The 22,678-nt window shown below is 42.0% G+C and overlaps 1 protein-coding gene across 1 annotated transcript; it reads right to left on the reverse strand.

The window, feature by feature from the left end:
- Positions 1-1,144: 1,144 nt before the first annotated feature.
- NIPAL4 (NIPA like domain containing 4) lies at positions 1,145-18,578 on the reverse strand. Its single transcript, XM_042452867.1, has 6 exons — positions 18,349-18,578; positions 9,326-9,574; positions 4,808-4,864; positions 3,884-3,974; positions 3,188-3,348; positions 1,145-1,921 (listed from the first exon to the last, which is right to left on the reverse strand). The coding sequence occupies exons 1-6, from the start codon at positions 18,401-18,403 to the stop codon at positions 1,317-1,319; spliced, it is 1,218 nt and encodes a 405-aa protein (XP_042308801.1). The 5' UTR covers positions 18,404-18,578; the 3' UTR covers positions 1,145-1,316.
- Between the last annotated feature and the right edge of the window lie 4,100 nt (positions 18,579-22,678).

Consider the following 22,678-nt stretch of genomic DNA (forward strand, 5'->3'; position numbering starts at 1 on the left):
TTACAGAAAGATATATGGGTCAATATACACATTACAATTGAACATTAGGAAGTTAACATTCCTAGCATTATTGTATCTTATCCTCTGCTTAAAGAAGGCATCTAGAAACAGTCAGTCCCAACTTATTAAAAATGTCTACTCCATTAAAATGTGGCATAACCACCCTAGTGGTTATTCCTAACAAGAATTTACTCAGTTGTTGAATGGTGATTTAGCAGGTGGGTAAATCTCATTGATTTAATGGGTATATTCAGATTGAGAATATAGGGCTGTACAGATGGGCGGCATGCAGTCACACCTTTACTGGCCGGATCGGGGTCGTGGCAACCCCATGCTGTGGCCCTTATCCTGCCGCTGGAGAGTGCAAAAAAGAGCTGCAGAAAGCTTTTTGCACCCTCCAAGGGGCACTATAGCTATGGTGGCATGGCTTTATGACACCTCTTTGGTGCTGCACCCCTTCAGTGCTTTGGCAGTTCCTTCCTCTGAAATATAGCCTACAGCACCTGAATTTCATTGGTCTACCATCCAAGTACTAACCAGGCATGACTCTGCTTAGCTTCTGATATCAGGCAGGATCTGGTGACTTTAGGATAGACAGGGCCAGCTGATATAATTAGCCCCTTAAAAGTAAATATAATTTCTTTTCCATAACAATTTCAATAAAGCATTGTGCACTTAGGGGCACAAAAGCTTCCTCCAAAGTTTCACTGAACATACTTTAAAGCTCTTCTTGGCCTATATCATGGCTCAGATATAGCCTTTCTTTCTAATCTTAGGAGAAAATCATCCTCTATAGAAACTGAGAAGCAATTGCAGCCACCACATTTCTTCAAATAATCAGTGAAAACTTGCTTGTTTGAAACAGGCACAGTCAGAATAGCCATGGTAATTCCATGTAGTGGAAAACATGTGCTGCAGTTCCAATGGATAAAAAGAAGGGATCACTAAGCAGGGAAGAGGGAAAGGAATGGCTCATTATGTTCAAACTGGTTGTTCTTTTCAGAAGATACAGAGTTGGCCCTCTGTATCCACAGATTCAACCATCCATGGCTTGATTTTGTTTTTTAAATCTAAAAGAGAAACCTTGATTTTTCCATTTTATATAAGAGGCACCATTTTACTACCCCACTGTATATAATGGGACTTGAGCAGCCATGGATTTTGGTATTCGTGGGGGGTTCTGTAACCAAACCCCAACAGATATCAACGGCCCTCTGTATATGGCAAGTTTTCATTTAATGCAAATTCTTTGTGTACACGCACACACAGCCCTTTGGTTCCAGGTCCTGCAGCTGCAGGATTGCTGATTTTAGGTTTCAACTGTAGATCATGAATACTTTGGGTTTCCCATCATCCTTGTTACTTGTGCTATCCAGTTCTATTAGGATGTTCTTGTCATCCTTAATTGCTGGGGCCTCTTCAGCATTCTGAAGCGTTTGTGGTAGATTCCTCAAGCTGAAGTCCATATCTTTGAAGGCATGGAGTAAAAACACTCCTAAAATAATAGTGAAGAATCCACATACAGTTCCAATAATGTCCACCACAGACATGGTGACCCATTCCTTAAAGAGGATGACTGATGTAGTGATGACAATGGTGGTAAACAGCACATAGTAGATGGGGAAAACCATGGAGGTGTTGAAAATGTCAAGAGCCTTATTAAGGTAGTTTATCTGTGTGGTGATAGAGGCCACTAATGTGAGGACAAGAATCCAGGTCAGGGGGTGCTGCAGAACAGGCCGGTGAGCAAAAAAGCCCTTGATGGCAATGCCCAGCCCTTTGACTGAAGACACGGAGAAAGCTCCAATCACAGAACAGATGGTGAGGTAGATGAGAATATTTGTCTGGCCATAGCGTGGGGCTAAGAAGAAAATCAGAACTAGACAGATCACCAAGAGAATGCCAGCATAAACAAGAAAACCTAGAAAAGAAAGAACAGTGAGGACGTCAGAATTAAATCACATTGGAATTTCACTGGTAGAGTACTTGGTTGGCATGAAAAATGGACTAGGCCATGGTTCCCAAACAATGGTCCTTGAGGTTTCTTAGAAAGAAGGCCCAGCTAGCTTGACCAACAGCCAGGAATGCTGGAGCTGAAGTCCAAAGCATTTAGAGGACCAAAGTTTGGGAATCACTGACCTGGGTTCAACCCTTGGCACCTCCAGATAGGATTATGAAAAAAGTCCTGTCTGAAAATCTGGAGATCTACTTCCTGGCTGTGTCAATAATACTGGTTTCACTGAGTAGTAAGGACATTTCCTGTGTTGTGGCAGTTACATGCTATTAGTTACTGAACAAAGGGCAGAGCAAAGCAGCAATACACAAGTAACAGAAAATAATTAGAAAGACTCTTAACTGGAGCATCAAGGGGAAGATTTGGGTGCATGCTCTATATGTGGAACTGTAGTTTGCATTTCAGAAGCTCCATTGCAAATACTGTTCTAAAATTTTCCTAAGTTCAGAAAAGAAATGTGGCATAAGAGTTTGTTTTGTTTTTTGAGGAACTGTTATCTCCCATGAAAGAGCAACACTGGTGTGGTAACATTCCATACAACAGAACTCTACAACACTATGTAAAAATAAATTGGTCATCCTGCTAGAACTCACTTTCTGTGGAAGCAGTTTTTGAACAATCAGTGAAGCTGCTCCAAGGCATACTGATGCCTGACGCATAGGAAAACATGATACCAACTCCATTCCCTATACAAAGATTGACTGGAATGGCAGCAAGGATACAACTGGGGATGTGGAAGTACTGAGGACTTTGCGTCTCCCAAAGAAGAAGTTGGCCTCTCCAAATGAAATTTTCCTTCAGTTCCCAAATTTCTTGTACTGCATAAAATTTTATTGCAGAGGGTAAATTTCTTATTTGGGAAAGCAATGCCCTCATTTTGTCCTCCATAGTTTCACTCTGAGTAGTTAATGAATTTTACCAAAACATCAGAAACTGCACAGTGTCCTCTAGAACACCCGAGGACAGCTTAGGGGGCAGAAAGCTGACCATAGTGGTAAACACCTCTGTCTGCTCCTCGCTATTTGGCATAGTAGCCAACTCACTCTGACAAATGAGAAGACTAGGCCAGCTATGATAACACAATCATCCACTTGGTTACCAGATAGGCTAAAGTTTCAGTCAAATTGTTCACATTTTTGAACAGCATCCAAAGTTGCTCTGCCTTGTGGTTACCTGGCTCTTTCAGTTTAGAAGACATTTCATCTAGAGTGGTGACTTCTTCTTCCTCTGGAGCATGAATCACAAGAACTGTACTACCTACAATGCTCAGCATGCAACCTAACTTGCCCAGCAGGTTGAGACGCTCTCCAAGCAGATAGGAAGACAAAATGGCACTGGAGATAAAAGAAAAAGAAACCAAGAACATATCTATGAGATAATGAATTTAGAAAAAATTAACTTGTAGTCAGAAAGTCAAGGCTTGTCTGACTGATAACAGATTTACAAAAATTTATTTCAGATACAAAATGTATTTGTATACTCCATAACAGGAATCAGCAATCTGACACTGTCTCTTCTTGGAGAAATGTAGACTTTAATTCCCAAATAATGCTCATCGTACAATATGGCAGATTCTAATAATGGTCTATGCCAATGAAAAGAGAGGTATCATTACTTGGCAGTGGCAAAAAAGTAAAATGATGAAAGTTTCTGTTTGTAAAATGAATGCTGTGAGGAAGTCACCCCATGGCCAAAATAACTACTACACTCAGCTTTGTGAAAACTACAAGGAACCTGGTTCTCTGTACACTAGGACAATTTTATCAAACTATTTTTCTGTTTGCATGGCAAATCATATCACTACCAGCTGGAGATTTTCAGATATCAGAATAAATATGGGAGGACAAAGTAGAAATGAAAAGCAATCACCTTATGAGCACACTCAATGCTCCAAGTGGAGTAACAATTGTTGCAGGTGCAAAGGCATAGGCAGCAAAATTGGCAGCTTCTCCTCCTCCCACTGAGTAAACAGCCAAAGGACAAACAAAGAACAAGTGAATTATAACAAGTATTATTCATGAGCAAATCTTGCTAGTCTTGTTTGCAGTAAAGTTTTAAGTATTCAGGTATTAGTGTACACAGTCCTGATCAGCAGCCCAAGGACTGCTTTCCCCATGGCTGATCTACCTTGGATTTAAGATCAGGTGAGGCAACTGTGTTTATGTACTCCAGAATAGTGTGCTCTGGAAAGTTGCTACTTGTGACAGGGCCTTCCCTGGTAGCACCCTTGTTATGAAACTCCATTGTGTTAGAGATCTAATTGTTTCCTTTCTTAATTCGTGTCAAAAATGTGTGTGTGTTGGGGGAAATGTTTGATTTTTCTTATGCTTCTCTGGCATGGTACAGACCTCCCAAAAAGGAAGGCCTGCTCGCACCTTTTTTCCTCCACAGGGAAGCTGCAGCCGCCAAACTGTGCGGCTTCCCTGTGGAGGAAAAAGAACCCAAGAAAAGCAGGTTCTTTTTACCCCGTGGCGGCGGTATAATGAGTGTGCCACTGGTGCACTCGGTATGTAAGCAAAAATATACTAAATGCCAATTATATAACTATTTGCCATCCCTTCATAATATCCAAAATGTGTTGTCCGAGGCAGCTTCCACATTCTGCCTAAGGAACACAACTAGACAGGCAAAGGTGACTATAGACAGTTTTTCTAGACACACTAGCCTGAAATGACATCTGCACAGTAGCTGTAGTATACAAAGCAGCACTCAGCACACTGGGAAACAGTGAAGGTGGCTCATTGCTCATGAAGGTGCATGTAAATCAGACTACTGTGGAATAATCATACTTACTGGTAAGCAAACCAGCCCACCATAGCCAGTCCTTTAGATAGCCATGTCCTCCATCCCCTGGAAAAGCAAAAAATACATGTGCTTAGGGACTAACAGAAGAAAACACATTCATATTGCCCATGACAAAACAAAAACAAATACTGTAGCTAGATAGCAGATTAGACTATATGGCCAGTTGTATATATAAATATAAATATAAAATATAAAACAAAATAAAACAAAACTCTCAAAACTCTGGTTTAGAAAATCAATGGCTTTAGGTATAAGGATTTAGGTATTTTCAGCTGGGGAAGAGGAGATACATTAGCAAACAAACAAACAAACAGCTTCATTTATATACTGCTTCATACCGCCTAAGCAGTGTCTAAGTAGTTTACAACTGTAAGCTAATTTGCCCCCAATAATCTGGGTACTCATTTTAGCGACCTCGGAAGGATGCAAGCCTGAGTCAAGCTTGAGCCCTTTTGCTGGTCTTGAACTCACAACCTTATGGTTTTTGAGTGAGTGGCTGCAGTACAGGCATTTAACCACTGCGCCACCAGGGCTCCATGGCAGCATTTTAAACGTCCTTTCAAACAAAAATAGAAATAGTACGTGGTTAAAACAACCACATGGCAGTTTTTTGGGTGGTGATGGCACACATTCCTTGTATATTCACCCTCTTGGTATAACACTGAAAATATTGTTATTCTTTTTTTTTTCTGCATGTAATGCTAAAGCATAGTTTGGTACTACTAGAATAAGCTTCAGGATTACCTGTCCCCGTGTTTCCCTTTCTTCTTCTAGCATATCTATAAGGAGAAGACTGGAAGCTTTTACTTCCATTTTCAAACTAGCATTTTCCCAGTCCAAACTGAAGATAAATGCTGATTAAACCAGGGTGACAATCATGTGACCCACAGCCAGCATGCAGCTCTGGGGAAGGGCTGTGAGTCCACCTACTCACCAGAGTAAATTGTGAAAAACATGGTTTACTCTTGACTGTTTGAAGAACCCATGGTTAAATTAACCACATTTTTATGAGTTTGGTTATTTCAGGAAACTATAGCTAGTTTCAAAGTATAAGCAGAATGACCTTAAGAGATTAGAAAGCTGGGTCAAAGCTAACAAAATGAATTTCAACACAGAGAAATGTAAGGTACTGCACACTTAGGGAAAAAAAAAACCTGAAACACATAGATATAGGATGGGGGACACCTGACTTAAGGAAACTACGTGTGAAAGGGATCTAGGAGTTCTAGTAGATTACAAGTTGAACATGAGCCAACATTGTGACGCAGCAGCTGAAAAGGCCAATGCGATTCTAAGCTGCATCAATAGAAGTATAGTGTCTAGATCATGGAAAGTAATAGTGCCACTCTATTCTGCCTTGATCAGGCCTCACCTAGACTACTGTGTCCAGTTCTGGGCACCACAATTTAAAAAGGATGTTAACAAATTGGAGCATGTCCAGAGGAGGGCGACTAAAATGGTGAAGGGTCTGGAAACCATGCCTTATGAGGAAAGACTTAGGGAGCTGGGTATGTTTAGCCTGGAGAAGAGATGTTTAAGGGGCGATATGATAGCCCTCTTTAAGCATTTGAAGGGTGTCACATTGAGGATGGAGCAAGCTTGTTTTCAGTTGCTCCAGAGACTAGAACATGGAACAACCGATGCAAGCTCCAGGAACAGAGATTCCACATCATCATTAGGAGGAACTTTCTGACAGTAAGAGCTGTTAAGAGCTGTTTGACAGTGGAACACACTCCCTCAAAGTGTAGTGGAATCTCCTTCCTTGGAGGTCTTTAAACAGAGGCTGGATGGCCATCTGTTGGTGTTGGGGATGTTTTGATTGTGATTTCCTACATGGCAGGGGGTTTGACTGGATGGCTCATGTGGTCTCTTCTAAATCTACAATTCTATGATTTTATGATTCCTTTTCAGACAGAACTTAAAACAATGAGAAGGAAGGGCATGATAACGTGACCCATTCTCGTGGCACTAAATACACCCTAGCAGTACGTGCAATACAGCTTTGCCATTCAATCTTTAACTTGCCATCAGCATAGATTTGATAATTGAGCCATCAGTACTAAGAACAATGTGGCTGTCTTTCCATCTGGTATAGTCACGGAACATGGAACTGGATGGTATAAAAATTGTATCCAGATGACACATTTATGCTCATCCAGAATTTCAGACCACTAACCAAGTCCATATTAGCAAGTGACAGAATAATTACTCTCCCATATCAAAAGCGGGGTATAAATATCATCATCATCATCATCATCATCTTCTTCTTCTTCTTCTTCTTCTTCTTCTTCTTCTTCTTCTTCTTTCTACCCTTTCTAATGTAGTAATGCTTGGTGATAATGCCTACAAAGACTAATGGGGATAATGAGAGAGATAATGAACAATTTCCTTATCAAAGCTGTTATCCTTTTATTGCATTTCACCTTGCCATTGACAATGCTTTTCATGAAATCTGTCGATTACCGAGACAGGTCAGCAGAAGACAAAAGATTAGGGAAGTCTGCATGTTTTTAAAAAAATATAAATAAAGCATGTTTCCAATATTTTATTTTCATATAGACATGTGCTATTGTGTCCCTTCAAGTAATTTCTAACTTATGGCAACCCTAAAGTTTTCTTGGCAAGAGTTATTCAGAGGGGGTTTGCCTTTGCCTTCCTCTGAGGAAGGGCACCTAATGGGTTTCCATGGCTGAGCAGAGATTTGAAGCCTGGTTTCCAGAGCCCTAATCTAACACCCAGACTATTACGGCACACTGGCTCTTCCTACAGGCATGTATATTGGCTCAAATTTGTTGAAAGAGAGTGAAAAGAAGAAAAAGCAAAAATAATATAAACTTTATCTATTTCTGATAAATAGTAACAAACTATGTGTATAACAAAAGTATTCAAAACAAATACCACAAAAGATACAAAATGAAGAAGAGCAACAATGACAAGCAAAATAATACAAACTAGCAAACATACAACAATAAAAAATACACTGAAGTAAGGTAATACAAAATATAGTGCAAAAGGAAAAAAACTGCTTAGAGAAGGGGAGATTTAAGATTTATACATACAGCTGAAGGCCATTTCTATCTCAGCAGCTCACCATCAACCCTCTAATGACCAAAGTTCTAGATCTTGTACAGATTTCAACAAAATCAATACAGTGAATCCTATTATATTAGTGGAAAGCTAAGTGAAAATAACAATGGCCACAAAAACAAAGGAGATGGTGGTCTGAATCCTAGTGTTTAGTCCCAACTAAATTAGATCATTTAATCAATAACTGAGTAGATATTGTGCTGGTCTATGATGGTAATAAAGATTTATTCTTTCATAGGTAAATCCCAATCATTTCACAGGTCTACTCTTGTCTGGATTAACAATAGGATTCAGGCCATTATAAAATATGCCTGTTTAGCAATGAGTATTTTGTAACATTGCATCATGAGCAATATTTAAAACTGATGATGTGGAAACACTGAGATTATCAGCAGCTACACGAAAAATTCCTCATTCTATTCCAGGGTTTAATTAGGAGCAGAAAAGACTTTAGACTGGAAATATATAGTGGCAGAGCAGGTAATGCTATCTATCAACGCATGTCTGACTGATAGGAATGTAAATGGGACGCACCAAGCTACAACAGCAACAAATCAGCCTTGGATGCCTAGATGAAGTGATTAGATGGCTATCATAAACAGCAGAACAGGCTGTTTCTCAGTCCTGAAAGAGTAACCACACCTGCATATGTTCTTGTCCAGAGGTTTCCTATATTTTAGTTTGGATTGCAAAATTTTCTCTAAGGCAACCTTCTTCAACTTAGTGCCCTCTGGATGGGTTTGACTACAACTTCCATTAATACCAAGCAGCACATCCAATGGCAATGCTATTTGGAGATGATGGGGACTGTTGTCTAACACATCCACAAGGAGTCAAGTTGAGCAGCCTTTCCCAAGTACTCAGAATTTGGATCAGTCAGTCTTTTCAGAGCTGGAATCCACCTTGACACACAGCAAGCATGTGGAGACGCATTTGTTAGGGAGGCCAATGGAATTACTGTATGTGCCTCTCCAGATGCGACTGGACTGTAATATCCATCAGATCTATTCAGCATAGCTAATGGTGAAGAGTGCTGCAATCCAACAGTATCTCAATAATTCCCCTCCCTATCTTAAGGGTCCATCTAACCTTACTTTTACTTAAAAGAGGCTCATTGGAATTAGTGGGATTTGCTAAGTTACAAATTGGGGGGGGGGGGAATGTGTGTGCGTGCATGTTTGTGTGTATTAATACTAGTGATGGGACAGTAGCCTCTATGGCACCTGAGGGCAGGAGGCTAGTGTAGACATGCAGGCTATGTGTCAAGTGTGTTTCCATTCCCTAAGAGAGGGGAAAGGAGGAGGAGCATACACAGGGAACATTCACTGCTGACTGCAGGATCAGATGCATGAAAGATTCTTCCATTGGTCTGCCAGAAAATACTTGGTGTTCTATTACACTCAGCCAATGAAAGCATACCAGCTCTGGTGCCTCCTTTCTCCACCAACCGGCACAGTCCTTTCTTCTTCAGGATGACACTGCTGCCAACAAGGAAGCTGGAGATGATGGCCAAAGCCAAGCCAATGTAGAAGCCATATTTGTCCTCTATCTGCACTGTCCAGTCAGTGTTTAAAGTGAGATTCTTGGAAGGTGAGGCTGCAGAGCTGATATTCTCAATAACCTGACAAACAACCTGATGAGACAGGCAAGTCAGGGTGAACAACGAACCTGGGAAAACAAGAGCAGGGATGGAGGGGGTGGGGGAGAAAGGTAATGAATATTTTAATAGATAGTTACTATCTGATAGTAGTTTCCTCCTTGTTGTCTGAGAGGTCACATCTCAAAGTTAAACTATTTGGCTTCTTCAATTTATTTCTGCATCCTCTAAAAATGTGATATTTGACTATGTACCAACAGAAACATGAGAAGAAATATTGTTGTTTGAACCTTGTCAATCAGCCAATCAATCATTTATTATGGTCATAGACCAAATAAAAACATGAAAATACATACCAAAACAACTAAACACAGCAAAAATTCATAAAACACTAAATACAGATAGCTGTTTCTATCTGATTTCCTAAAACAAAAGTCAGAAAATGTTAACGTTTCATAGCTAAGACTAATGAGTCTGTGTTAAAACCAAACCTTGTTAAAACTGGGACTGTGAAAAATTATCGCATACTTTTGCGAAATGAAATATTATTTCTAATGAGAAAAAAACACAGCTTTTCATCAAGTTATATCAGATAATAATTTACTATTAACATGCACAACTAAGATGTGTCAACCAAGGTAGAATAACTGTTGAGCTTCTGTGATTCCCACACCCAAGACAATTATTCATTTAGATCTTCATATAGGATAGGTGGAGATTACTGAAAGCTCTTTAAGAAGTTGATTGCTAGAATTACATTAATTTAATGAGTGGTTAAAAGTGGGGTTGCTAAGGACTGGGCATAGGAAACCACAAAATTCATAGGAATAGGTGGGGAGGATGGATAATGATTCTTACAATTAAATGGCTCTTGCAGTGCTTGAGTGTGCTGATCTCCCTACATCATGGATAGTCTGCTACATTAACTGCTACAAGCAAGCAGAGAGGGAACTGGGCTATTCTTGTCCCTTTAGCAATACAGTATGGTGACTAAATAAATGAGTAGGTCAGCACAAGTGCCCAGAGATATATATTTCTTTATGATTCCCCCAACCATTTGAAGTATGATGGGTCACTCTAAGGACTTGATAGCACTGTCCTTTTCCATCCTTCCCTCTCAATGTAGGCACAGGATGAAAACGTTTAAGCATGGATTTTATTGCACACCTCTGTGCCCAGGCTGGAGGCATCCTGTACTGGATCATGGTATCCTGTCGCTGATCTGGACTTTTCCCTCACGTTTTGAAAGAACAGGGTTTTCCCATTCTTTGCAAAGTATGGGAGAATTCCAAATTGGGTACGGGATTCCTCTGGCCTGGGCATGGAGGTGTGTAATCCATGCTTAAAAGTTTTCATCTTGTGCCTAGGTTGGGAGGGAAGGACAGAAAAGGGCAGTGTGATGAACTCCTAAGATTCACCATGGCTGAACCTCGACTGTGGAATGGATGCAAAAGGTTTATTGGGCATCTTCCTGATTAGCTTTCAGGGTGGAGGTGAAAATCTATTAGGTCAGATCTGGAGGAGGCCAAGTGGATCCAGAATTTTCTGGTTCTTTCCTACCACTACAGAACCTTCTCCATCTACTCCTGGGTGTCAAGTGATCAAAAAGTGATATCCACTTGTAAAGTGATGTAGTAAAGCAGTGGGGAAACTGGTGGGGCTGCTATGCACAAACAGATGTGCCTTTTTGTCTGGGTGAGCCATTCAAGCCATAGATCCAAGCTTTTTATTTCAAAAAGTATTTAGAGGTTGAGGGGCAGGACAAGAGCTGGATTCCTTTGTTTTTCATCCTAGGCTCTTATTTGTTTCTACATTTTAAGTGATATTGTATCATAGGTCACCCAGCTGTGGCACTGTATTGACATTAAATAAATAAATACAAACACAAACTCTTATGGGCATAGGAACCCTGGAAAGACAAACTAAAATTGTGCATAATCTGTTTCATACAGCTCTGTAACTGTAGGATAAGAGGGACATAGCAGATTTCCTGAGAAAACAAGAAAACCAAATCTACCTATGGACAGATTTTTTCCATCAAACATAAATACTCAGTTAAGCAGCAAAGAGAGAAATGCAAATGTGGCATGTTGCTTAGACCCTGGCACTTTGCCTGATACAGGCCAGCCTTTGTGAACCAGAAAACAAAAAGTGAATTCTTATCTTAAGAACAATGTCTTAATGTCATCCAAAAGCTAGCCTTTTCCTTCCTCAGTCATTGACAGTACCACTAACATACACAAAAGCAAAGGTCTCCTAGCAAGAAAGGAGAAGGGTGAGGATGGGCACCAATCATACTTCCAATTCTGTGATATTCTGTGAGAAGAAAACCAGTAAATCAGTAAATGCAAAGCTCTTTGAAGGGACATAGCTGTAGGCCTTTGCAGATACATTTTTTCTCTCATGTGTAAATTTGCTTGTTTTTACTTGCTAGAAGTTTAGTATACATGAGATGTAGAAAGGAACATCTCCACCACCTACTAAGCGATATCATCTACTCTTTGTACCATAAGAATTTACCACTTCAGGTTCTTCCAGATGGGTCTGTTTAGAGATATTTGTAGCTTTCTTTGTTCAGCATTACTTTTTCCTTGTTTTGTCTTCCAAACGCTGCCCTTTTGTTCCTCTTAATTTAAGTCTCAATGAGTGTAGGTCATAAGAGTGGGGCATTCTGGTTCATTTGTGGGAATCTTAGCTTATGGGCTGTGACTGTGGGTGTGTCCAATCTCCCTGCCTGCCTCCTGATGGTCACCTCATTTCCAATCCTCACCTTCTCCTGTTTCTCCTCTAGTGCTTCCTTTTGTTTAGTTTACAAATTTTAAAACTTGTTATTTCTAATTCAGCAAGCGTCATTGATGTAGCAACAGGAAGCAAATGAAAATAAATTCAACACACACACATACACACACCACCCTGCTTTATGTATGGACAGGGCCTCAGAAGTTCCTGGTCAGGGTACATAAAAAACCACTGAAGCCAAAAATAAGTACATAAATGTATCACTTACATGGAAACTATGATATATAGGCCCCATACAGACAGGACAAAATAAAGCTGCTTCGGGTCACTTTGGAGGTATGCTGTTTAAATGATGCATGTGTCCTAAGAGTCCGAAAGTCATGCCAAAGCCACTCTCCAGTCCTAAGAATTGGGGTATGGCTTTGGCGCAGCTTTGGACGCATGCATCATTTAAACAGCATACCTCCAAAGTGACCCGAAGCAGCTTTATTTTGGCCTGTCTGTAAAGGCCCACAAAAAGATGTAGGTCGTGTTTACTGTAGGTCATGTTTACTGACAAATATGTCCCACCTCCAATTGGACTCACAGACAAAATGCCTGAAAGAATCACAGGCGGTTGATCTAAAGTTTACTCACTTCTCAGTCTAGGGACTGAATTTGTGACTCTTTTTGGAGAAACAAAATGAGAGCATTACCCATTCAGTGGTAATAATTTTGTACTCCCATGACATTTCTCTCTTCAGTCCCCAAATTTTCAGAATTTCAGTAACTTAAGATCTTAGTTGAGCATTTAGAAATACAGTTTATGCAACTAAAACAAAAAGGGATGGACAAAATTATCAAGGGAGTACAAACAAAGCAAAGGTAAGAGTGCTAGGAGTGAACAATTTTCAACATCTCATTTTCTGAAATGCTAGAAATTTGAAAACTGAAGGAAAATTTTACTAGGGCACAGAATTGCTATTTGGAGGGACATTTTCTGCTCCCATGGGTGCGTTACAGACCACCGGATTGCGGCGGTCTGGCTCTGCCTCTGCTTGCAGCATCCGGGAGCCACAGCGGCCAAACCGCGCGGCTCCCGGATGCTCCGAGGAAGGAGCGTGGAAATCACGCTCCTTCCTGGGCCCCGGAAGAGACGCCGCGAGGCGCTAGTCGCGCACTCGCGGTGTCACTTCCGGGGCACGACGTGCGGACACACAGAGTCTGCTACATCAATATGGTGGTGGCTGTGTGGAATGGCCGCCGCCATTTGTCACGGACTCTGTCCATGATAGGGTTAGGGGCGTCTGGAAGAGATGCCCCTTTTTCAAACTGGCGGTCTGTAACCTGCCATAGTTACCTTTTCAGAAAGTGAGATTTTGAAAAGTGTTCACTCCTAGAACTCTTATATTTGCTGTGTTTGTATTCCCTTGGTAATTTTATACATACTTCAATACAGTACAAGACTTATTTACACAGTAAATTCAGTGGCAAAAGAATTGGGGGGGGGGGCAGGAACCATCTTTTATATTCTTTGTGCCTGACTGAGTATTCCATTTTATAAATTTTTAAACACTGATTAAAGCACATATACACTGTAATTTAAGGAGCACACATCACTCTGTAGAATTCACAAGTCACTCTCATGACATGGTCTCTCAAAATATCTTCTGCACCAGCTTCTCTTGTCACCTTAACTTTGACTCCACCCTCAGCATAGGTAGAAGTGGAATCGCCTCAGATGGCTATTATGGCTTTTTAGCATATTTAAAATTACCACTATAGTTTGAAGAAAACCCCCCACAAGAGATAGGGTGGAAAGAAGCAAACAGCAACCCACAGAGTGGTCCTAAAACCAAACAAACAGACATACCCAGAAACCTACAACTGGCCATCATTTTCACGCCCCTGGAGCTCTGTTTCAAACCCAGAGGACAGGGAGGGTTTTCCCCCCCCCAAACTGGAAGTGATCAGAAGGTTTACCACCACACACCTTTCTTTCTTTTTCCTATGCCTTCAGAAAAGGCCAGAAAAGAAAGAAGGGGCAGGAAAGAGAAATCCTCAGACCCAATGCTCCCAAAGCCTTCTCTGACCCCCAGTGCCTACGGTGGCACTTGCTCTGAGCTCTACCCCTTCTGAAGGCAGGCAGGGAAGTTTGCAAGCAAGAAGAGGCAGCAGCTACTCCTCCCTGCACTTACTTCTCTTGGCTTTCTCCCTCTGGGCACAACAGCATAGACTTGTTCTTATGTGCCTTCCAGTCAACTGACTACTTAATGGCAAACCTATTATAGAGGGTTTTGTGGCAAGATATTTTCAGAGGGGTTTTTGTCTTCTGCTGAGGCTGAAAGAGGATGACTTGGCCAAGATTATCCAATAGCTTTCCAGAACATATTAGGATTTGAATCCTAGTCCAGGAGTCAAACAGTTACACCACATTAGCTCCCAGCAGGGACTCCTCTACTGCCTAGAGTGAGAGGATGAGCATCTGCCTCAGCCCACTCATTCATCCATTGGACAGTGCATGATAGGAGGCCAGAGGAGCAGTAACCTCATCCTCGCATTCACTGACTTGTGCTCCTCCTCTGAGGTTTTTCAGGTTATGTGACCATGTGGATTTTTCAGGTTATGTGACCATGTTTTAGAAGAGTTTATTATTGACGTTTCGCCAGCATCTGTGGCTGGCATCCACAAAAAACTATGGATGCCAACTATGAAAGTCTTCAACTTCACAAGTAAAATAATGCAGGGACAGAGCAAGCAAGATAGAGAAAATACTGAGTTCCCCTCACTCTTTCCTATGTACGCCTGTCTGTCTCCTGCTTCAGCCTTCCTCCATAACCAGGGAAAGGCAGAGACACAGATGGATGGACGGACACACAGAGAGATTTTTTGTGGTCTACGTGTGAAAATCATTTGTGCATTTGATCACTTTTTGGGATATATTATCATTATTGGGATGGAAGCACATTTGGTTCCATCAATCTGCTCATAAGTGCAGATTGATCTTAGATTCTGCATGGGATAACAGCACTTCACAAGTGAAACCCATTTGCACATCTGTGAGTTAATAATGATTTCTTACCATTTTAAACTTCTAATTTCTCCCTGTGTGATAAACTCCCTAGATGCAGAAAGGCTGGGCTGGATTCTGAGGTACCCAGGAATGGAGGAGTGATTGCCTCTTCCTGATAACCTGCAAGGGTTGCTGATCTTCTTCTTTTTGCACAATTAAGGACAGGGCCTTGTGGGTTAATCACTTCTGTGGTGTCTGGAATGGAAGACTAGGACTAGTTGGGCCCAATCCCTGTATCACACCTTTGAAGAGGTAAGAGGGTTGGGGAGAAGCGGATCAGGCTGAGATGGCGACTCTTTCTATGGCCATTCCTCCAAGCTGATGTAAGGATAAGCAAGCAGGAAACCAGGTCAGAGCAGCCACTGCCTTCTCTTCCATACACACTCCCTAGTTCTCTCCTAGCAGAAGAACTCAGAGGAGGACTTATGAGCCAGGGGGAATTTTCCAGGACTTTTCTGGAAGTAGGTGCGGCAGACTGTTTGCTTTTCTTTCTTTCCACCCTGCCCAAAGTTCAGAAAGGGGCTACAACTTTCAAATTCCCAACCAGCATGGCTAAACTGGTTGGGAAATTCTAGGAGCTATAGCCTTCCAAAAGCAATTTTCCAGACTTGGAGCCAGCCTTTATAGGGTAGGGCAAAAGGGAAAAAGTAGTATTTACTTTTTGATCACCTCGCCTCACCAATGGGCTGCTTTTCCTTCAAAATAAAAAGTTGGAATGTAGAAAGAATCCTTTTCAAATATATGTTTAATTTCATATTAAACATATCCCAGTTAATGTCCCAGTCTGGGGGGAAAAGGTGGATCATACATCAAGGCTTGGAGGGTGGATATCAGCTTTATAGGCATAGCTGAGAGGAGATGTTAGGTCCTTAGGAGATCATCTCACTGGATTTACTTTTCTGATTTCTGACCAGCCTCTGTGGACTTTATCATGATTAAAAAGGACTTATCCCAGCAATAACCAGGTAATAAACCAGCAACAAATCATAGGACCTTATCACACTAGGGCAATCCCAAAGAGAAACGGGATTTAAACACAATTTAAATTAGAAAAAACCCACAAATGCAGGAAATTTATCATGTGACATCACTGTTAACGTGAAATAATGTGAAGTTAAAGTGAAAATGGAGAAAAATGACAGCTTTTTACTTTTGGAACTTCCCGAAAGTAAAAAGCTGCCGTTTTTCTCTGTTTTACCTTCACTGTACCTTCATGTTATTTCACTTTGGCAGTCATTTCGTGTGAAACTTCTCGCATTTGTGGGTGTTTTTTTAAAAATTAAATCTCGTTTAAATCCCATTTCTCTTTGGGATTTCACTAGTAGTGTGATAAGGTCCACTACCAGGATTTCTTCCCACCTTCCTGGGTGTGTTGCTGGGAGTGTTGGATCTCCCATGAAGGCCTAACAGAAACCTCAAGAAGGAAAGCTTCCTTCCACAAAATCTTCCATTTGTCACAAGCAGAAGCCTTTCCTTAACATAAAATACAAAAGAAAGTGAGTACTGGTCATGCTAAAAATTTTAATAGCCAGCACATTTTTTCCTCTTTAAAGGATTAAGGCAGGGTGATGGGATAAAAGTCTTGTAAAAGTCTACCCTTGCTTCTAGTATGACCTCAGAATCACCGCATCGGTTGCAGTAAAGCAAATGCTTGTCCTCAATCCCCCTCCTCATGCATTGCAGAGGGAGAAAAGTGGGAAAGGGCCCTCTTGCAAAACCAGCAGCTCCTTTTGGCTGCTCTTCTCAGGTGCACTTTTACCAAACTCCTGGGAAGCCAAGGAGAACGCTTCCATTCTTGCCTTTTCCAATCATCTAGATGTGCGTACCTGTGAAATATTACGTGTTGACAAGGTGACTAGAGGTCCTCCTTTTCTCAGACAAGTTCTCCACTTCAACCTTCTGTCCAGAGGTCTGGGAGGAATTCTGAAATATCTTCCATTTTGAAAGTGAGAAGGGGAGGCTCAAGGGCTTGTAGCTAGAAAAGTACAATTTGAAGTATCTGTCTTGCTCAAGAGTACACAGTGGTTTGAGTGTTGGACTATGACTCTGGGGACCAGAGTTCGATTTCCAGTTCAACCATGAAGCCCATTGGATCACCTTGGGCAGGTTACACTCTCTCAGCCTCAGGGGAAGGTGATGGCAGACCTTCTCTGAGCAAAACTTGTCAAGAAACCATAGGTTCATCTTAGGGTTGCCATAAATCAGAAACATTGTGAAGAAGGCACACAACAACAACAAAAGCTGACAAAGTATTTTAACAAAGATCTTCATCAGAAAAATACGGTTGATTGTACAATCAACTATAGCATACATAATATAGCTGTGAATAAACCAGATAGAATGAACGTAGATATATATGAGTGTTTTCAGCTTTTATCTTGTCATGTCATTTTTGTCCAGTGTCCCCCATTTTATGGTGCCCTGTCCTTCCTTGTGCTTATTATGCCCAGCTGCCCTTGCCTGTTGGGCCCCACAGGGGCGGAGGGAGGCTGGCAACGACAATCCCCCCCAACCCCCAAAGGCTCCAACCAGCCAAAGCGCCTTCACCTGCTTCATGGACCACCAGCCTGAGGGGAGGGAGATGGGCATAAAGGAGGACCAGGCTTGGCAAAATGGAGGACCTTCAAGAAAAATGGGGGGACACGACCAAGGAAAAGCTCAAAACACTCCTGGAAAGAGAAACCCGTGTTTCTTAGTCCTGCTCCAAATGGAGGACATTCCTCTTGGACAGCAGATTAAAATGTAGGACATGTCCTGGGAATGGAGGCTCTTTGGTCACCCTGGGAATGGCTCCGCTCTGGGCCCCACAACAAACTCCAACTCCCGGAATCCCATAGCCTTGAGCCAGACAAAGACCTAAAGCGGTACCAAACTGGGTTATTTCTCCAGTGTGGATGCAGCCAAAGATAAACCCAGGCTTCTTGGTGAGCCTCTAAAGGGAGGAGGGCATGTTGTCATTCCTCCCGGGCAGAAGGCGGGGAATGGGGCATGTCCTCCTGGAAAAGGAGGACCCCCCCCCAGCCCCTCTTCCCGCGCTTTCCCTGCCTGCCTCACCTTCGGCACAACTTCGGTTCAGCGCCAGCGGCAGCAGGGGCCCTGGGCGCTCCATGGAGGGGCGGCTGCTTCTGCTGCTGCTGCTGCTGCTTCCTCTTCTGCCCGAGCTCAGAGCATCCTCCAAATCTGCAGCCGGAGGGGCAGAGGCGGAGGGAGACGGGCCCAGGGACCTGGGGGTGGGTTGTTGCGTCCCTTCCTTCGTCAGCAGCGGGAGGGAGCTGGAAAGTGGCCCCAGGCTCACCTGCCGCCTCACTCAGCCAGGGCAGCAGCAGGCTCCACCTCCGCCTCCTCCTCCTCCTCCTCCTCCTGGTTGCCCCGCGAAGACGCCAGGAGGAGTGTGGGGCTAGTGGGCCTCCCTCCAGGTCGCCTCAGGGCGGCCCCCTCATTTCCCTTTCATTTCATGGTGGGCTTCTCTTCTTTAGGCGAGGAGGAGGAGACCCAGAGGTGGCTTTGCCAGCCCCTTCCTCTGAAATCCAGGGCTGAGGAGTCAAGGAGGAAGAGGTGGAACAGGGGCAGCAGCAGGAGGGATGAGGAGTAACCAAATATATATTGCTACGCCTTATTCCTGTCTGCACAGTGCTTCAATGCCAACTGTGGGGCCGTACAGACAGGTGCTTCAGGTCACTTTGGAGGTATGCTCTTTAAATAAGGCATGTGTCCTAAGGGGCCGGAAGCCATGCCAAAGCCATGCTCCAGTCCAGATTTGGTGCAGCTTCTGGCCTCTTAAGATGCGTGTGTCATTTAAACAGCATACCCTCAAAGTGACCCGAAGCAGCTTTATTTTGGCCTGTCTGTTTGGGCCCTTACTGTTCTTCCACATCCCTAGTGGTTTTTAAAATGTCCCAGTTCCTCTCTCCTCTTCCCTTCCCCAGGTTACTTCAGTTGCTGCAACCTGAAGAGTTCAGAGTGGAGAAATAATTCAGACTGAGCTCAGCAGGTGGAAGAAGCCAGGGCCCTTTTGCCAGTTGGCTCAGACAAAAGCAAACTGAGGCAAGCCTTTCCTAGTTTGGGCGTTTCTTCTCATTTTGCCATCTCGACCACACTCTGATGCTGCTTGGACACATCCCTCCTGGTTTTCATCTGCAAAATGTTGGAGGGTATGTTACATAAACAGACGTGTGGCCTACTGGGATGAGTTGTATTGGGAGGCATAACTAGGATAGTTGACCGTTCCCGCTCCAAAATCCACCCTTTCTCAGCATCCTTTTCCCAGTTGGTGGACAGTGAAGGGAGCAGCTGACATGTGTATATTCTTATAGCAAGATGCCCAAAGACCATCAGGGAGTGGATGCTTGCTGCTGCTCCCCTCACCTTTTCCATCAACTACAGCTGAGGAAGTGTGGGCTGGGAGGGGATTTTGGGCCCTGGACAGACAGCCCTATAGTGCACCCTCATCATGTGCTAGGGGTTGGCTGAGGGCACACTGCCCATACGTGCCTCACCCCTAGCACATGACAAGGGCATCAAAATGGCACCCTGTACACATGGACGCCAACATTTTGACGTGACGGATGCTTAGTGTCCGCACATCGCGCCCCCTTGTGACGTTGCAAGTGCACCATTGGCGCACTGCAGCATCACAATGGCACCACAGAAAGAACCTGCTTTTTGTGGGTTCTTTTTACCACGCGATGAAGCTGTGTGGTTTGTCCACTGTGGCTTCCTCGCATGGCAAAACAAGGTACAGGTACAGACCTTTTTGGGCGGTCTGTACCCCGCCTTGGTAAAGAAATTCAGCCTCTGCAATGACAAAAAAAGTGAGTTACAGTGGCATAAATCCAATTTCTACTGTGAGAAATCAGTAACAGGATTCCAGCCTGTACTTTTAACTTGTTTTTTTAAAAAATCTGCCCCTTGTGTGAGTTTTAGATATTTTAAAAACTGTGACATTGCATATTTATATGTATGAATTCTTTTTATTCATTTAAATTTATATTGTTTTTTACATGTGGATTTGTTGTCAGCTGCCTCAGGCATTTTTTAATGGAAAGGTGTGGTATAGACTTGTCAGTGCATCTTGCACATGTGACTAAGTGCCATGCCTCGTGAGTAATCCACTGTGGGCACATCTAGGTGAACCAGCCTTCAAAACAGAGAAGGTGTAGTCATTAGGTGTGGAGATTGTGCAAAACGTCTGTTTTGATAAATGTAACCAGGCCAAATGAATACATCAAATAGATGACATGAACTGTAGCTAGTGCCTATATATGTGGGACTCAGGTGTAGTAAAGGCTTTCAGAGTGGCATGTGTGATTTCCAGACATGAGCAATAGTTGCTCTTAACATGGAGCCCACTTTCATTGTAAGTGTAGGCTGGCTTCTTCCCTGTTCTCCTTTTGCTGACAGATAAAGATCTTTTTACTTCAATAGATATATAAGGATTAAGTGACTGTACAGAAAAATCTGCTGTGAACTCTGTGTTCTACATTGTTATTGTTATGGTTTTTAAATGATTTTATATTATTTAAAAGTTTTGGAGTTTTTATATGGTAGGTTTTTTTAAGTTTGTTGTTATTATTATTATGATTATTATTAGGTTTGACTGAATGTTTGTTGTTGTTAACTGTCTTTGAGTTGATTTCAACCCATGGTGGCCCTGCTGATGAGACATCTCCAAGACCCTCTGTCCTCCACTGTTCTGTCCAACTCCTGCAAACTCATACTTGTGATCTCTTTAATAGAGTCCATTAATCTCACATGCAGCCTTCCTCCCTTTTTGTTCATTAAAATTCCTGTCATTTTGGTTTCTAGGGAGATTTCTGGCTTGATCTGCTCCAGGACCCATTTGTTTGTCTTTTAGCCGTCCATGGGATCATTAGCACTGTTCTCCAGAATCACATATCAAATGAGTTGATTTTCCTCCTATCCTCCTTAACTGGCCAGCCCTCACATCCATTCATGGTAATAGGAATACAATGGCTTGTACGATTCTAACTTTTGTGCTCATTTGTATATTCTTGCATTTTAGGATCTTCTCTAGTTCTTTCATGGCTGCCCTTCCCATTATTAATCTTCTTCTGATTTCCTGGCTGCAGTCTCCATTTATATCAATGTTTGATCCCAGGTATGAGAATTCTTTTGCTATTTCTATTTCTTCATTGTCTAATTCAAATTTGTTCTCTGTGGTATTATTTTTATTTTCTTTATGTTCAACAGCACTTTTTCCTTGATCTTTCTTAGTAGTTGTTCCAGGTCTTTGAGGTTTTCTGCTAGTATTATGGTGTCATCGGCATATCTTAGATTGTTAATATTCCTTCCTCCTATTTTCACTCCTCCTCATTCTTTGTCCAAGCCTGCTTTTCTTACAATATGTTCTGCATATAAGCTTAATAGGTAAGGTGATAAGATGCAGCCTTGTCTGACCCCTTTGCCAATTGGGAACCATTCTGTTTCTCCGTGTTCTATTCTAACTATTGCCTCTTGTCCTGAATACAGATTCCTCATCAAGACTATTAGATGTGTTGGCATTCCCATGTCCTTAAGGCCGTTCCATAGCCTTTCATGATCTATGCATAATGAATGTACCTGTTTTAATTCAAATTGTGAGTTGCCATGGGTCCCATTCAGGAGACAGATGAGATATAAAGTAGATAAATGAAAAATAAAATAAATACGAGTTAATACATGAGGTTTTCTGCATGGAGATTTCCAGTTAGGCACAATGTTGCCTAATTTTTTGTTTGGCTAAACTGAAATGAAGCACCTCAGACAATCACACTGATCTTTATTCACATCTTTCCATATAAGCTGCCTGGGGCAGAAATTAAACACAAAAAAGATCTTGTATGAATAGAAGTCTTAGGTAATACAAGAGGTGGTTGTGCATTGTGCACATAAGCTGCTGAAATATTCCTGTAGAGAAGGTGAACAAATGTACTAAGCATATGCATAAGTTAATGCAGTACACATGTACATACACATTTGCCATTGTCTTTTACTAACTTTTATTCTGCTTTCTGTTTATGAATTGTTCTAATTAATTAATTCTCTCCTGTCTTTCCCAATATGAGACCTTTGGTAGATTATAATAAAATACAGCTTATTATAATAAAATATTTGATACACAAGTTTTCTCTTTTAAAAATGTAAACCTTTAAATAAGCAGCTCTGTTAAAAATGCTAAACAGTTTAAAATACATTAAACAACATTAAAAGGATAAAAGCATAACACACCTTGCTAAGGGTGCATCTACACTGTAGAAATAATGCAGTTTGACTCCACTTTAACTGGCATAGCTCCATCCTCTAGAATTCTGGGATTTGTAGTTTTGTTTTGTGAGGTACCAGCACTCTTTGGCTGCAAAGGCTAAAGCTGAAAAATGAGAGATGT

The sequence above is a fragment of the Sceloporus undulatus genome, chromosome 2 (assembly GCF_019175285.1).
Source record: "Sceloporus undulatus isolate JIND9_A2432 ecotype Alabama chromosome 2, SceUnd_v1.1, whole genome shotgun sequence".
Classification (NCBI taxonomy): domain Eukaryota; kingdom Metazoa; phylum Chordata; class Lepidosauria; order Squamata; family Phrynosomatidae; genus Sceloporus; species Sceloporus undulatus.

What these genes read in the sequence shown, in the direction of transcription:
- NIPAL4 (XM_042452867.1), bottom strand. Translation starts at nt 18,403, where the DNA reads ATGGAGCGCCCAGGGCCCCTGCTGCCGCTGGCGCTGAACCGAAGTTGT. An exon ending in GAACCGAAGTTGTGCCGAAG is followed by an intron (nt 9,575 to 18,348) that starts GTGAGGCAGGCA and finishes TTGTTTTCCCAG; the next exon opens with GTTCGTTGTTCACCCTGACT. An exon ending in TTCTAAACTGAAAGAGCCAG is followed by an intron (nt 1,922 to 3,187) that starts GTAACCACAAGG and finishes TTTCTTTTCTAG; the next exon opens with GTTTTCTTGTTTATGCTGGC.